The 17,976-nt window shown below is 43.2% G+C and overlaps 1 protein-coding gene and 1 pseudogene across 1 annotated transcript; both read left to right on the top strand.

The window, feature by feature from the left end:
* Positions 1-36: 36 nt before the first annotated feature.
* On the top strand, positions 37-16,472 carry LOC140483964 (endogenous retrovirus group 3 member 1 Env polyprotein-like). Its single transcript, XM_072582833.1, has 3 exons — positions 37-126; positions 7,334-7,440; positions 14,089-16,472. The coding sequence occupies exon 3, from the start codon at positions 14,451-14,453 to the stop codon at positions 16,344-16,346; it is 1,896 nt and encodes a 631-aa protein (XP_072438934.1). The 5' UTR covers positions 37-126; positions 7,334-7,440; positions 14,089-14,450; the 3' UTR covers positions 16,347-16,472.
* Positions 2,511-7,417, top strand: LOC140483459 (cyclic AMP-responsive element-binding protein 1-like; annotated as a pseudogene).
* Positions 16,473-17,976: the final 1,504 nt, after the last annotated feature.

Here is a 17,976-nt window from a genome sequence, read left to right as displayed (position 1 = left end):
CGACTCAGCAGTTAAGCAACAGAAACATTAAGGGACAAGGGAAGTTGGAGTCGATGCCTTGTGATGCAGGGAAAATATCCCGAATCTTGGACCGAGAGACCAGCGTTCAATTCACAGGTAGTGCAGGTGTGTGTAAAAACAACTTTGAACAGGTTCATGAGGGAAAATAAGGGAAGTCAGGAACCGAGTAAAAACAATAGAAAACCCATACAATGTGGTGGTGCTCTCAATAGTCAGATGATTTTAGTCTTTACCAAGTGTTTCAGGGTCCCAATACATTCTGTTCCACTCCTCCTTGTGCACATATAACAAGATTGTGGGGTAAAGTGTTGTGGTGGGATATAAAGGTGCTTTTCTAGAACTCACTCGGTTTTGGAGTTAAAAATGGGTGAGAAAGAGTAGGGTTTTGTATGGAGATACCTGTTCCCCTCCTGCTGCAGCATCTCATTATTGCCCTGACTCAACCTCGTACATGTTTGGTAGAGATCACTGTCATTTCATCAGCCCACAATACAAGATCTGTCACTCTGTTTAAGACAGCAGAAATCTCTTTTAACACTATAGTCATGACATGCATGAACCTGTTGCAGTGCTTCAAACTCCATGACAGACTCGGTCTTGAACCTCCTCTATCCTTAAGACTTTATGTACTGCTTGCACTTTTCCATTTCCCCTTTGCACGTTCCCTTTCCAACCCACCCCACCTGTATCATTCCACAGTTGGAGCTGTCAAGGGCAGAAGTCTGTGGAATAGCCTCCCTAAGCTTCTCTATCTTCCTTTTAAGATGTATTTTAAAATTATTCTCTTTAATAAATGTTTTGATCATCCATGAAGCACCTTAGGAGATTTACAATTGTGAAAGTTCCATACAATGCAAGTAGTTGTTGTTATTGCCATACATTAGGAGAAACAGGAATGATGCAGTCAAAATTCTAACAAGAAAGTCACTGATAGGCGCAATGTATAGGCCACCAAATAACTACATCACATTGGCATGGGCAATAAACAAATAAATAACTATTGCCTGTACAAATGGTACAGCTATTATCGTCGATGATTTTAATCTACATGTAGATTGGTCAGACCAGCTCAGTCAAGATAGCCTTGAGGAGTTCACTAAGTGTATTCATGATAGTTTTGTTGAACAGTATGAAATGGAACTGACAAGGGAGCAAGCTATCCAAGATCTGGCCCTGTGCAATGAGGTAGGAATAATTAATGACTTCTGAGTTAGGGATCCCCTGGGAAGAAGCGATCACCGTATGGTTGAATTAGAATACATATGGAGAGTGTGAAGATAAAATCTAATAACTGGGTCCTGTGCTTGAATACCTGGAACTACAATTGAATGAGAGAGAATCTGGATAAAGTAGACTGTAAACAAAAATTTTATGGTGGGAAGTTGATGAGCAGTGGAAGATTTTCAAAGACATTTTACAAAGTGCTCAGCAAAGATATATTCCAGTGAAAAGGAAGGACTGTATGAAAAGGTATACTCGGCAATGGGTATCTAAGGAAAGTGATCTAATTAGACCCTAAGAACATAAGACATAGGAGTGGAAGTAAGGCCATTTGGCCCATCGAGTCCACTCCACCATTTAATCATGGCTGATGGGCATTTCAACTCCACTCACCCGCATTCTCCCCGTAGCCCTTAATTCCTTGTGACATCAAGAATATATCAATCTCTGCCTTGAAAACATTTAGCGTCCCAGCCTCCATTGCACTCCGTGGCAATGAATTCCACAGGCCCACAACTCTCTGGCTGAAGAAATGTCTCCGCATTACTGTTCTGAACTTACCCCCTCTAATTCTAAGGCTGTGCCCACCGGTCTTAATCTCCTCACCTAACGGAAACAATTTCTTAGCATCCACCGTTTCCAAAACATATATTATCTTGGAAGTTTATATTAGATCTCCCCTTAACCTTCTAAACTCCAATGAATACAATCCCAGGATCCTCACCCGATCCTCGTATGTTAGACCTCCCATTCCAGGGATCATCCATGTGAATCTCCGCTGGACACGCTCCAGTGCCAGTATGTCCTTCCTGAGGTATGGGGATCAAAACTGGACACAGTACTCCAAATGGGGCCTAACCAGTGCTTTGTAAAATCTCTGTAGCGCATCGCTGCTTTTATATTCCAACCCTCTTGAGATAAATGACAACATTGCATTTGCTTTCTTAATCATGGACTCAACCTGCATGTTTACCTTTAGAGAATCCTCGACTAGCACTCCCAGATCCCTTTGTACTTTGGCTTTATGAATTTTCTCACCATTTACAAGGTAGTCCATGCTTGTATTCTTTTTTCCAAAGTGCAAGACCTCGCATTTGTTCACGTTGAATTTCTTCAGCCATTTCCTGGACCACTCTCCCAAACTGTCTAGATCATTCTGCAGCCTCCCCACTTCCTCAGTACTACCTGCCTGTCCACCTAACTTCGTATCATTGGCAAACTTCGCTAGAATCCCCCCAGTCCCTTCATCCGGATAATTAATATATAACATGACCATGCAGGTAACCTTGCCTGGGATCCAATCAATGACAAGTCCAGCGGTAACTTCAGTGCATTTGCTGAATGGGCAGACTGTTCAAGTGCAAGGAGTTATCGAAGCAGCTCAGTCCTCAGTCATACAGTCCCCTCCAGTTCAGACTGTTCAGATCTCTACTATATCTGAATGTGAGGACTCCAAGGAATCTGTGGATAGCATGACTGACTCTCAGAAACGTAGAGAAATTCTATCGAGATGGCCTTCATTCAGGAAAATCCTGAATGAACTTTCTTCTGATCCCCTGGTGTGCCAAGAAATTGATGAGGAAAAATCAGAAGAAGAGTCTGTCTCAACTGTTACTACAATGACGATGCAGACACCCATCTATCAGACTATCAGCAGACAATACATTGCTATCACACAACGGGGGAGCAGTTCAGCTGGCCAACAATGGTTCAGATGGAGTGCAAGGACTCCAGACACTAACAATGACCAACGCAGCTACAGCCAAGGTTGGAGCAGCCATTGTACAGTATGCACAGAGCCCTGATAGACAGCAAATCTTTGTTGAAAATGTGTTGCTGGAAAAGCGCAGCAGGTCAGGTAGCATCCAAGGAACAGGAGAATCGATGTTTTGGGCATAAGCCCTTCTTCAGGAATCAGGCAGCATCCAAGGAACAGGAGAATCGACGTTTTGGGCATAAGCCCTTCTGTGCCAGTCAGCCAAGTGCTTGTACGAGGTGCTGCTGAAGATGTCCAAACCTATAAGATCCGTAAAACTCCTAACTCCACTGCTGGCCAGGGAATGGTTATGGCATCTTCACCAGTCCTGCAAAGCCAGTCCCAGAATGCTGAAGAAACCACTCATAAATGTGAAATCTGCCTCATGAAAAACAGGGAAGCAGCTCGAGAGTGCAGTCGCAAGAAGAAAGAGTATGTGAAATGCTTGGAGAATCGGGTTGCTATTCTGGAAAATCAAATTGAAAGAGAAGGTGTACAAAGTGGCCAAAAACAGCGTGAAACTAGAACTGGGAAAACGTTAAAGGTCAACTGAAAGCCACAAAAGAGCTATAAAGAAAAGTAATATAGAACATGAGAAAAATAAACTAGCACAAACTATAAAGACAGAGAGCAAAAGTTTATATAATGAGAAAAGAATGGCTAAAGTAAATGTTGGTCCTTTGGAAAATGAGAAGAAGCATTTAGTTATGGGATATCACAGTGGAGGATACTAATATCTTTCCAGTAACTAGCAAAGAGACAAAGGTAGGTGAGGATTTGGAAACTATCATTATTACGGAACAGCTAGTTTTCGACTGTTTGGAGGTAATTGAGCTAATGATAGAAAAGTTTTCTGACCCTGATGGAATGCCTCCCAGGGTACTAAAAGAGATGCCAGGAAAAATAGCAAATGCACTGGCAGTAATTTTCTAAAATTCACCGGACTCTGTGGCAGTCCCAGCAGATTGGAAAACAGCAAAAGTGACACCACTGTTTTAAAAAGGAGGTGGACAAAAAGTGGGGAATTATATACCAGTTAGTTTATTCTCTATAGTGGGAAAGATGCTTGGGTCTATTATCAAGGAAGAAATAACAGGGAATCTCGATAGAAATTGTCCATTGTACAGATGCAGTATGGGTTCATGAAGGGCAGGTCATGCTTGACCAATCTTTTGGAATTCTATGAACACATTTCAAGCAAGGTGGACAACGGGGACCCAGTGGATGTGGTGTACCTGGATTTCCAAAAGACCATCAACAAGGTGCTGTGCAAGAGGCTGTTGCACAATATAAGGGTGCATGGCGTTAGCGGTAGAGTATTAGCATGGATAGAAGATTGGTAAACTAATAGGAAGCAAACTGTTGGGGACAAATGTGTATTATTCTTGCTGACAATCATTGACAAGTCGTGTGCCTCAGGGATCAGTGTTGGGACTGCAATTATTTACAACTGATACAGATGATTTGGAGTTGGAACTACATGTAGGGTGTCAAAGTTTGCATGTGACACTAAGATGATTAGCAGGACAAAGTGAGCGGAGGACTGTGAAACTTTGCAGAGCAACATAGATACATTGAGTGAGGGGGTAATGGTCTGTCAAATTAAATAGAATGTTTGTAAGTATAAAGTTTATACTCTTTGGTTGTAGTAACATTTAAAAATAAAATCACTTGAATGTTAAAAAGTTGCATCATTTGCTCTGCAGAGTGACCTGAGCATCATTCTGCATGAAGGTTGGTCACCAGGTGCAACAATCAGTTCAGAAAGCAAATGGAATTTTGTCCTTCGTTGCTGAAAGGAATGTGTTTAAAGGCAGAGGTTATGTTCCAGCTATATTTGGGTGCTGGTGAGGCCACCCCTGGAGTACTGCATGTAGTTTTTGTCTTCTTCCTTGAGAAAGGATGTACTGGCATGAGAGGGGGTGCAGAGGAGGTTAACTAGGTTGATCCCGGAGTTGAGGGGTTTGGCTTAAGAAAGACTGAGTAGATTGGGATTATATTCATTGGAATTCAGAAGAATGGAAAGATATAAAATAATGAATGGAATGGATAAAATAGAAATAGAGAGATGTTTCCACTGGCAGGTGAAGCAAGGACAAGAGAGCATCACCGCAAGATTAGAGGCAGCAAATTTAAGACTGAATTGAGCAGGAACGTCTTGACCTCGATGGAATTCATTGACCCGGGAAGTAGTTGACGCTAGTTCAGTAAATGTTTTTAAAGCTAGGTTAGATTTTTAAAAACGTAATTAATTAATGGACACGGTGAGAACGTGGGTAAATGGTTCTGTGTCCACAAACTGATCAGCCGTGATGTTATTGAATGGCAGAGCAGGCTCGAAGGGCAGGACGGCCTTCTCCTGTTCCTAGTTCTTCTGTTATACATCCCTCCCTCATTCGTGACTTGGAGGTGTTGGTGTTGGATTGGGATGGACAAAAGTAAAATTCACAGAACACCAGATTATTGGTCAACAGGATTATTTGGAAGCACTAGGTTTGCTGCTTCGTCATCAGGTGGGTTTGAGATGCTGTTGTGTCATTTTTAACTCTTGTAACTCATGAACAGCAACAAAAGCCACGAAGCAATCCGTATGCTCCAGCCAACAATGGGTCCCAGGTGATTGATGTCAGCGGCGGACCAATGGAAAGGCAAGGACAGAGCTGGAGGACCTGGCGGGGCAGTTGGTCCTCCGATCAATCAGGATGAATGAGGGGCGGGAGTAGACTATACCACGTGATCATCCTCGCGGTCGGTTCGGGATGTGTGGACAGAGAGCTGTTGGTAAAGATAGAAATAAACAGCAGGAAGCGGGAGGGAAATGGGTGTTGGCATGGGGTGAGAGGGTTCACAGACATTTGGTGCACATCGGAAACTACAAATTTGAAACTTACAGTCCCGTTTTTGTAGTACACGGGAAAATGCCTCATCTCGCGATTGACACGAGTAAGCGCCACCATCTTTATTCGGGGCAACAATTCACTGGGCACGTGCAGCCGCCAGCTTTGTAGGGGGCAAAGTTCAGCGGGACGCATGTGCAGCCTTCTCTGGTAGACAGTCATAGGGCAGGATTTACATAGAGCATATTCACACCCAGAGAAATGGATTTTTTTTCTTGATTTGTTTTGTCATTCATTTAAATGATTTGGATGTGAATAGAGGCGGTACAGTTAGTAAGTTTGCAGGTGACACCAAAATTATTGGTATTGTGGACAGTGATAAAGGTTGTCTCAGGGTACAATGGGATATTGATCGGATGGATCAATGGGCTGGAGAGTGGCAGATAGGGTTTAATTTAGATAAATGTGAGGTGCTGCATTTTAGAAAAGCAAATCAGAGCAGGACTCACACACTAAATTGTAAGATCTTGGAGAATCTTGCTGAACAAAGAGACCTTGGAATGCAGGTTCATAGTTCCTTGAAAGCGTCGCAGGTAGATAGGACAGTGAAGAAGGCATTTGGTATGTTTCCCTTTATTGGTCAGAGCATTGAGTAGAGGAGATGGACAGGACATTGGTTAGGTCACTTTTGGAATATTTTGTGCAGTTCTGGTCTCCCTCCTTTCAGAAGGAGGCACCGAAACTTGAAAGGTTTGAGAATTGATTTTCAAGGATGTTACCAGGGTTGGAGGATTTGAGCTGCAAGGAGAGGCATAATAGACTGGGGTTATTTTCCCTGGAGTGTCATAGGCTGAGGTGTGATGTTATAGAGGTTTATAAAGTCGTGAGGGACATGGATAGCATAAATAGACAAGGGTTGGTGGAGCCCAGAACTAGAGGATATAGGTTTAGGGTGAGGTGAGGGGGGAATTCAAAAGGAGCCTGAAGGACAACTAAAATTGTCACATTTCAAAGGCATTTGAATAGGAAGGTTTCACAGGGATGTTGGCCAAGTGCTGGCAAATGAGAATAGATTAGGTTAGAATATCTGGTTGGCATGGATAGGTTGGACCGAAGAGTCTGTTTCTGTGCTAGACACCTCTGACTGTGGGATCATAAAAGTGAACATTGCTCTGATTCATCTCTGGGCTCCTTGATGTCCATTTGTTTGTTCTCTTGCTTCCTCAGTCTCTCGTGTGTATTTTTGCTCGGTGTAATATTTTACTATTACGATCACAGACCTCTTTGTAAATGAATTGTCCCCTGCTGCCTGGTTCCTGACCATATGCTCCATTATCAGGTTGTTTTTTCCACAATATCTTTGACAGTCAAGAGTTCTTATTTCCAATAAATGAGTGGATTTTCCTTCCATTTCTGACAGTCAAATTCTGCACCATTTTCATTCCCTGTAAATCATATTGCACTCCCTGAAACATGATGTGTATTTCTCCTTCCACAGATACCAGTGATCAAGGCCAAAGCTCTGTTTCCTGTTGAGAAGGTGATGTTTGACTTCCTTGTACTGCTGCAGTTGGTATGGTGAAGGTGCGCCCACAACGTGGTTGGGTAGGAGACATTACAGTTTATTCACTCAGAGATAGTGCAGAGTTAAAGATATCTGTACAAATCAACACGTTTTAATTTCATAAAAATATTGAATTTTTGACATAAGGCCACAGATGGAGAATATTATGTCCGGTGACCAAAACTTTTGCGAAATAAACATTTTTTCAGGAACGACTTAAAGGAAGAAAGCAGATCTTAGAGGGTTAGGGTGGGAATTCCAGACTGTGTTGCCTTGGAATCTATAGAAACAGTCACACAGCTGAACTCAAAAATAAACACGTCATTGGGAGTCTGAACTAAAATGAGTTATTGAGATATGAAAGGGTGTGTGGTGCAGGAAGATAGGAATGATTACAGCCAGGAATTAAACCAAGGGTGTGAAAGTAGATTGTTGTTGCTTATAAATGGGAGCATTTTGATGGATCAGCAAGTTCTGGTACAAGTGAGCACTTGGGCGGTAGTGTTTTCAATATTCTGGAGATTATAGGGAGGGTGATTGTGGGATGCTGGCCAGGAGTGGGTTTAGGTAATGAAATCTAGAGTTAACGAAATGAATGAATCAGTGTTTCAGTAAATGAGCTGAGACTGTGGTGAGGTCAGGTGATATCACTGAAGTCGAAACAGTGGTCTTGGAGTGGGACTGGGTTATCACCCTCGCCTCACCTCTGGAATTCAGCTGTTTGTCAGTTTGTGAAACAAGTCTGTGACAAGACCAGGATCTGAGTGGCCCTGGCAGAACCCAAACTGGGTGTCACAGAAGGTTATTGCTGAGCAGCTGCGTGACAGCACTGTTGATGACACCTTCCATCACTTCACTGCTAAGCGAGTGTCGACTGATGGAGGGAAATTGGCTGGGTTGGCTCTGTCCTGCGTTTTTGTGTTGAACATCCCTGGGAAATGTTCCACAATGTCAGTAGGTGCCAGTGCTGGACTTGTCTTGGTGGGCAGCAATTTCTGGAGCACAGCCATCAGTATTATTGCCACAATGCTGGCAGGGCCGACAGCCTTTATACTGCTTCTCCATTTCTTGATCTGATTTGAAATAAGTTTTCAACCAAGTTGATTCACGTCTGTGATGTCAGGGACCAATGAAGGCTCATCCACTTGGCATTGCTGGCTGAAGATTGCTGCAAATGCAGTTGTCTTGTCTGTTGCATGGATGTGTGAGACTCCTCCATCAGTAAGGGTGGGGATATTTGTGATGCTTCCTGCAGTGAGTTGTTTAATTGTCCATCACCATTCCTGACTAGGTGTGGCAGAACTGCAGAGCTCAGATCTGAACAATTGGTTGTTGGATCACATAGTTCTATTTGGTATTGCTTGCACTGTTTGGCATGCAGGTTGGGTAGCTTCACCAGGTTTGCACCACATTTTTAGGTATGCCTGGTATTGCTCCTGGCATGCCCTGTGGAACTCTCCATTGAACTAGGGTTGATCCTCTGACTTCATGTTAATGGTTGAAAGGGGATATACTAGGCCATGAGATTTCAGATTGGGCTGGAGTACAGTTCTGTTGCTGTTGTTGGCCCACAGTGAGGCCGAAGTTGCAGGGTTAAGAGGCTGATTGTGTTGTTGTATTTTCCAGTGCATTGGTAGATGTAATGTGGTCCATTCAGTTTCATTCCTTTGTTAGACTGTGCAGTGATTAATACAGTGAGTGGTTTGGTGGGCCACTGTCAGGAATGCAACTTTTAAAAAACGGTTTTGTGATTTACACATGAAAGAAGTGAAACGATCATGGTATTCGAACAGATGAAAGACTCAACAGACAATCAAGGTATTTTTCAATGGAGAATTTCAGTTACATCACACTATAAATTTTTGCTATAAATTCTGTGCCTTAGAATTGTGCTCTCCACAATCACCTGATGAAGGAGCGGTGCTCCGAAAGCTAGTGTGCTTCCAATTAAACCTGTTGGACTATAACCTGGTGTTGTGTGATTATTAACTGAGAATATGACAGTACTACTAACAGGACTGCATGTAAACAGGCTCAGTCCAGTTAATCAATACATTCAGAAGGATTTCCTCCAAGTTTGATGACGCAATATTAGTCAAAACCGTCAACTTCAACCTGCAATGATGCTCGTAATACAAACTTCAGGCTGACACAAAGCTCCACACCCCACTGCAATGTGGTAACTAGGCCCGGCCCAGGAACTGGAACTGTGACTCAAAACTGTGATCTCAAAGGAAGTGAGCAAACATAATTCTGACAGAGTAGCAAATTTGAGACAAGGCAGGTGGTATGCCTTCTTGCATTTAGCTTAACTGCATTCCTTATTTACAGTCGTGTTTTGCAAAGTATAAAGAACTGTTTTTTTTCCATAGTTGGGGAGTTTTATTCTCATTGATCACAATTGCTGCCTCCCACTCCCCAAGTCAAATCATAGGATCTATAACAAAACAATACACTGCAGATGCTGGAGATCTGAACCCCAGAAACCAAGTGCTGGAGAAACGCAGCAGTTCTGAGGGCATCGGTGAAGAGAAAAACATGTTACATTTCAAGTTCACTGACTCTTTGTCTGAACGGACAAAAGGTCATGAGACTTTGAACTTACAATGTTTTTTTTCCCCTCAGAGCTGCTGCTGGACCTGCAGTTCTCCAACATTGTGCTTTCTATAGTGAACTTTATTTACAAAACAGATCGGAAAATACTAATCTGCAAAAGTGAAAGGTTCATTGTAAACATGAGGGTAGTGTCCACACTTGCGTTACACAAGCACGCCTCAGTTTAAAAAACAAGATTTAACTCTGTGACATTCCACCTAAAATTAGCCAAGTTACACCAGTAATAAAGCTCCTCCACCCAATGAGGCACTTCAGTACAACATCCTGCAGTATTGCACACAGCCACCTTTACCAAAGAATGATCACATGTCACAAAATTGAAGGCAGAGAACATGTCTCTTTAAAGGAGCTGAAGTCAAACTCTCAGTTTTTGGAAGACCTTTTATTAAAACTGAACATTTAAATCTCAGAGCATAATCTTTGCTTTTTAAAATAAAGTGTGTGGGAAACATCCCACATCTTGTTAAAGGTTCTGTTCAGTCTGATACATAGAGCCAAAGGTCAAGCAAACATCACACTTTCCATTCACTTCTACAAAGGGCTGACATCACATTTCTTCAGGATTTAAAGTATTTTGTAAATTGTTTGTAAAATCATTTGTCACGTTAAAGAACTGGACAATAAATGTCATTGTATACAATAAGAGTGAAGCCTGTGACAGCAGATTTAGCTTTGGAGGGCAGTGTATGTGCTTTCTAAATTCTGGGAGCACTTTGGGAGTGTGAGAGGTAATTTCGGTTTAAACTTTAAGATGTGCCTGGACCACAGACTGATCTATAATAAAAGACAAAACTTTTGTTTCTTTTCTAAAACATTTTGTATACTCAAAAGTAGAATAGTTTAAATTGTGCAGAATGCTGACAATTTGTGAGCAGAGTAAAAACAAACAGGCCCTTGATTGATGAAACCATTAACACAGGCAGGGAAGGATGAGTCCTTGACTGATAATACTGCAGGGTGAGAGAAACAACTTTGGAGACTCTGAAGACTTTGTGATAAGGGTGCAAATCAAAGAATAATGATGTTTTTAAGAATGTGAACCTCATGGCTCGTTAGAGCCAGGGAGGGGAGGGTCTGGAGGCATTTGTTGCAGACTTTGTGATAAGGGTGTAAATCGAAGAATAATGATGTTTTTAAGAATGTGAACCTCATGGCTTGTTAGAGCCAAGGAGGGGAGGGATTTGTACTGTATATAATGAGAAACTTTGTAAGCCTCAGCGCACCTTTTACTCAGAAGGCTGCCCGACTCTGCAGACTTGCTAATAAAACTTTGTTTTCCTGAATTTGTCTAGAGCGATTATTAAGAAGCGATTTTCGTTTCTAACAACTTGGGGGCTCGTCGTCTGGGATCAACACTCCGGCCGCGGGGGGAGCTGAGGAAGGACATCGGAGAAGGTGCACCCTGCTGATTTCAGCAGTCCCTGGTTCCTTGCTTGTCGCCCCGCGCGGCTTGAGCGAGTGATATCCGGGAGGCTCAGGAAAACAAAGGAGGGGTGTGGCCGAGGCAGTGGGGACGGTTAACGATCGAGTAATTTCGGTGCACCGAACCCAGGTAAGAAAAACTTGCGGGGACCGTGTTTCCGGACGCCTGGGGACCTACGGGGTGCCTGTGGATTTTTCTACAGAGACGTAGGACTCAGGTATCTAGAGACCGGGGCTGGCCTGTGAGGGATTTTGCAGAGACCGTGTTTGTGGAGGAACGTGTACCTACGGGGTGCCTGTGATCTGTTTCACAGAGACGTAGGACACAGGAATCCAAAGACCGGGGGTGCCTGCAAAGGAACCTGGGCGATCACGGGACTGAAGGTCCGGGAATTGGCTACATTGTGATAGATTATCACGGGAGAAATATGAAGTCCTCGGAAATGGGAAATAAGGGATCTAAGGCGATTAAGGGATGGGCTGGGGTATGTTTTGTTATTTGTAGATAGAATAAGTATAAGTAGCAGGAAATGATCTTGGAAACATATGTTGTAAAATCCATATAAGTGGGAGCTTATAAAAAATAATGGGTAAAGATGCTGCTGGGAGTTGTCCACAGACCCATCAACAGTAGCTTTCTTTGGGACAGAATAGTTCAGGGAGAAAATAAGGTGTGTAAAAAACAGGCAGTATATTTATCACTGGTGATTTTAATTTTCATGTAGATTGGGAAAATCAAGTTGCCTAAGGAAGTCAGAAGGACACTTTTCTAGAATCATATGTTCTACATCCAAATGGGAATCAAGCTATTTTGCGTCTGATAATATATACTGAGGAAGGTTTAATACATGATCACAAAGTAAAAATAAACTCTAAAGGTTACAGTGACCATAATATGATAGAAGTTAGCATTCATGTTAAGAGTAAGAAACTTGGGTTGAAAACAACTGTGCTATAAACTCGAAGAAGGTAGGCATTGTGCAGAGTTAACTGGAGTGGACTCAGAAAGAAGTTTAATAGAAAAGACAACTAATGAACAACTGCACACTTTTATGAAAATAGTTCATGACTCCCAGTTTCCTCAGTGAGGAAAAATGATTCCAGGAAGGGAATATCAAAGAATGATTAACCAAGGAAAAAAAACAGACAGAGTTGAAAGAAAAGTCATAAAAATGGAAAAGATTGTGAGAGAATCAATGTCTGGAAGGTATCAAAAAAAAACTTAAATTTTGCTGCAAACAAAAAAACATTTATGACAGCAACAGACACACAATGCATGAAAATTGGTCCTATCCACTTCATGATTCAAATGGTTAAACAAGCTTTTGGAGAACACAAAGGACATCATCTGAAAATTGGTTGTGCACGGAGAGAAATTGTATTATTGATAGCCACTGCTCGGATGTTATGCATTTTCCACCAAAGATATTTAATTGTGATTACTTTCCCCAATAATTGCATACAAATTAAGTCTGCAAAGGCTGCCAATTGTTATAACACCACCTTCTTGTGGTCTGTATGAAAATAGAATCTCTGTTGTATACTATTTATTATAAGGGAACACTGTTCCAACTACATGACAGAAAGGGTAGCTGGCTTGCTTAACTGTAAGTATAACCTGTCTAAACAATAACTTCTCAGGATTAGTGACAACTGACTGAATTTCTGAATCATACGGTGCATTCTTGTAGTGTGCAGAAAACTGAGAAAGAACTCCATTAGCAGCTAAAAGGGTGTAAACTACTCAATGTATAAAACATACAGGAAACAGTTTGCAGAAAAATTCACCATTGACACGTTTAATTGCTCAATTTCAGGGAGGTGGGGGGATGGAATGGTGGAGAAGAGAGACCAACTGAAAATGATATTACTTTGAAGAGAGTTAAAGTTTCAATCAACCTCTTCAATTGTTGGTCCACCAGAAGGGTCCTTTCTGACTTGTTCTGAGAATGGCCCTTCGGGCATACCTCCCTGGTAAAGTTTGGCAATGATGGGCTTGCATATTTTTTTTTTCAAATTAGATTAGATTAGATTACTTACAGCGTGGAAACAGGCCCTTCGGCCCAACAAGTCCACACCGACCCGCCGAAGCGCACCCACCCACACCCATTCCCCTACATATACCCTGCACCTAACACTACGGGCAATTTAGCATGGCCAATTCACCTAACTGCACATTTTTGGACTGTGGGAGGAAACCGGAGCACCCGGAGGAAACCCACGCACACACGGGGAGAATGTGCAAACTCCACACAGTCAGTCGCCTGAGGTGGGAATTGAACCCAGGTCTCTGGTGCTGTGAGGCAGCAGTGCTAACCACTGTGCCACCGTGCCGCCCAAATCTTTCAACTGCTGCTCAAAGTCCTCCTTCTCTGCTGTTTGGTTTGCCTCCAGCCAGGAGATGGCCTGGTTACACTTTTCGATGACTTTGTTCTTATCTTCCTCACTGATCTTGCCTTTCGTTTTCTCTTCCTCCACTGAACTCTTCATGTTAAATGCGTACGACTCCAGGGAATTCTTGGCTGTAATTTTCTCACGCTGCATATCATCCTGACCTTTGTACCTCTCCGCTTCCTGCACCATCCTCTCGATCTCCTCCTTACTCAACCTGCCCTTGTTATTGGTGATGGTGATTTTGCTCTCTTTGCCAGTGCTCTTGTCCACAGCAGAGACATTCAAGATGCCATTTGCGTCAATATCAAAGGTGACCTCAATCTGTGGTACACCACGTGGCGCAGGAGGGATCCCACTGAGGTCAAATTTGCCCAAGAGAACTCCGGAGGAAAGGTCTCCTGGCTCACACTCCGCCGCTCGACTTCCTCTTGCATAAGGTGGAGCCCGGAGACTGGGTACTTGTTAAGACCTGGAAGGCCGAAAAGCTCCAGCCGCGGTGGGAAGGACCGTTCCTGGTTCTGTTAACAACTGAAGCAGCTGTTCGGACGAAAGAAAAAGGGTGGGTCCACGCATCGAGGATAAAGGGGCCTGTTCCATCTGAAGAAGAAAGCACTTGGAAATGCGAGCAAGGGGACAAGCCGTTGGTGGTCAAACTGAAAAGACAGCGATAATGAACTCTACTTGGACTGTATTGGTGGGGATATTGATCAATTTACTCCTGTATGTGGGGGAGAGTGAGGGGAGATGTGACAAATGTCGAACTACAGTAAGACTTGGGATTCGAATCTACTCGGGATCATTTGTGTCCCATTCCTATGTGGACGATAGGTGTTACGATGTGAGTGCACGCCATGAATGTTGGGAGGATGGGAGACCCTATTATCAGGTATATAATAAAGGATACGGTGGCAAAATCCGTGGATGCCCTATAAATGACCGCTGGGTGTCTATTAGCAAAACTGGGAGGTGGGACCTATCCTCCGTGTTGCTCAGGGAGCAGGTTGACAGAATCAAGGAGACCAAGATACAGATCACTGATCGGGGGTTGGGGAAGGAGCAAGACCGTCAGGGAACGGTCGTGCTCTCTAAAGTGCCATCTGTATACGAAGAGGTAGAAGGAAAAATTGAACTCCCTGATGTTACACAAAACCTGTTTATTGATCTCACCTCTAGAATAGCCACTGTTTTAAATGTTAGCAATTGCTGGGTTTGTGGGGGGCCACATATGTCGGAACAATGGCCGTGGACTGGTCAAAGCTTAGACATATGGGAATTGCTGCAAACCACTTGGACTCATGTCAACGACAGAAAAAGCCAGGGGTGGAGACTGACAAACAGCCCTGAGGGCCAGTTCTGTATTGAAGGCAAGGGGACCGTGGAGGTAGGGATTAGTCCCTGTCAGAATATATTGGATGCAACCACGCGAGTATGGTGGCCTGAGGATATTACTTGGTACATTGCAAACCGAGGTCATAAAAATTGCGTTCCATTACGTACTGATTCCTCCTCTGACGAACTAGGTTCTGATTCTTCCGATGGCATGATGAGAGTCTGGAGTGGTGGTTGTCGGGGGAATCGATGCTGGGATACTCCTGTCCAGACTCTGGGTCAGGAGTCCGAATACTGGAATTGCAGTGGTCCTGGTCCTTATGAGGGCGTCCCCGGGGTAAAGGAGCTGTGGGATGACGTTGTGAGGCAGGGAGGGCCTGCTCCAGATGGCCTATTTTGGATATGCGGTAATCGGGCATACTCCAAACTGCCCATGGGATGGGCTGGGGTATGCTTCCTGGGTCTAATACGACCTGCGTTCTTCCTATTACCACGGAAGGAAGGCAACGATTTGGGAATTAAACTCTTTGACTCCCTCCGTAGGTCGCCAAGGGATATCCAAGTCGGTGATTGGGGGGATGAGTGGCCACCGGCCCGGATTATTGAATACTACGGGCCAGCTACATGGGCACAGGTAGGATCATGGGGATACCGTCCTCCTATCTATATGTTAAATCGAATTATCAGGCTCCAAGCAGTCGTAGGGGTCATTACTAACCGGACTGCCCTGGCCCTGGAGCTGCTGGCTAAGCAGCAGGATCAGATGAGGGCTGCTATATATCAAAACCGACTTGCCTTGGATTATCTGTTGGCCTCGGAGGGGGGTGTGTACGGGAAGTTTAACCTGACTAACTGCTGTCTAGAAATTGATGATAATGGTAAAGCGGTTTTGGAAATTTCCGATGAAATTCGGAAATTGGCCCATGTGCCAGTACAATCTTGGCGTCCTCTTAGTGGCATCGGATGGTGGGATGGTCTCCTAGGTGGTAGCTGGTGGCGCACGGCGTTGCTGGTGGTTGGGGGGGGCATGATTCTTCTTCTCGTATTACCCTGCCTAACTCCCTGTATTCAGTTTTTAATTCAGAAAAATATTTCCCGACTCCAGGCAGTGGTGGTTCCACAACATGGGACGCGTGAACTTAAAGTGATGTTGCTGCGAAAGACCAAGGATTTCCCGGGCCCTTGAGGAGGGGGGGGCTATCTTGGTCAGGCACATCTTAAAGAAAGAAAAGGGTGGAATTGTGAGAGGTAATTTCGGTTTAAACTTTAAGATGTGCCTGGACCACAGACTGATCTATAATAAAAGACAAAACTTTTGTTTCTTTTCTAAAACATTTTGTATACTCAAAAGTAGAATAGTTTAAATTGTGCAGAATGCTGACAATTTGTGAGCAGAGTAAAAACAAACAGGCCCTTGATTGATGAAACCATTAACACAGGCAGGGAAGGATGAGTCCTTGACTGATAATACTGCAGGGTGAGAGAAACAACTTTGGAGACTCTGAAGACTTTGTGATAAGGGTGCAAATCAAAGAATAATGATGTTTTTAAGAATGTGAACCTCATGGCTCGTTAGAGCCAGGGAGGGGAGGGTCTGGAGGCATTTGTTGCAGACTTTGTGATAAGGGTGTAAATCGAAGAATAATGATGTTTTTAAGAATGTGAACCTCATGGCTTGTTAGAGCCAAGGAGGGGAGGGATTTGTACTGTATATAATGAGAAACTTTGTAAGCCTCAGCGCGCCTTTTACTCAGAAGGCTGCCCGACTCTGCAGACTTGCTAATAAAACTTTGTTTTCCTGAATTTGTCTAGAGCGATTATTAAGAAGCGATTTTCGTTTCTAACAGGGAGACTGCTCCCAGATGGTGATAGTGAGCATATCTCGAATGCACTGTTTAGATTTGGGAATCCATGGGAATCAATCTGTGGTTTCACTAATACTTGGCTTGCGTTGTTGGCGTACAGTAAGCAATCCATAAAGTTACTTATGTATTGTTGTTGACTACCTGAATGGTATTCAAATCTGCCAGGTTGCCTTCAACAGTGTGAATGCATCTATTGTAAATATTTGGAATATTCCAGAACTGCCCAGTGCTTGGCAAATTCAGGAGGGACAAAAAATAACATTTGAGTAATTTGAAATTAAGAATCTAAGAGGATGTAACCACTGAAGTATTCAATTCAAATAGTTAAATGGAGTGCTCACATTTAAAATACCTCTTCTCCATAGGAATGGATGGACTGACAGAATTGGGACCAAATTCCTAGCTGGGACGTGTGAAATGTGTTTTGATAAAGTCACCTGCATTTACCAACAATAAATTGGAAAGCTCGGAAATTTTAAAAAAACTATACGAGCTTCATTGTTGCTCCAGTCTGGTCCCAAGCTCTGGGAAAAAATAACAATGTTCAGGTTTATTGCATACACTCTGAAACACATTTTTCTTCTACAGATCCTGCAAGTTTCCCCAATGAGCACAGTCCATCCAAATGATGTTGCTAACTTTGGCCAACTCGTTTCTTTCCTAGCCTCTATAGCCTGAAGAGCGACCAGAAGCAATTACTCCACATGTGTGAGAACAGTACCAACGAGGATTCTTTCCTTCAGAATTGACTTCCATATATTCAGTGCCCAGAACAGATAAAAAGCTTGTTACCTTTTATAGAGCAATGATTCAGTGGGAGTAAAACCTGTTCTTGCTTAACAATCATGCTGTCTAAATTTTAAACATGAACACTTCTTAATAGTTCACTAGATCCTAATGAAATATTTGGTGCGAAACAAATCACATGATACATAGTTATTCAGATAACAA

Source organism: Chiloscyllium punctatum, chromosome 12 (genome assembly GCF_047496795.1).
Source record: "Chiloscyllium punctatum isolate Juve2018m chromosome 12, sChiPun1.3, whole genome shotgun sequence".
NCBI lineage: Eukaryota > Metazoa > Chordata > Chondrichthyes > Orectolobiformes > Hemiscylliidae > Chiloscyllium > Chiloscyllium punctatum.
This window is presented reverse-complemented; position numbering and strand designations above follow the sequence as displayed.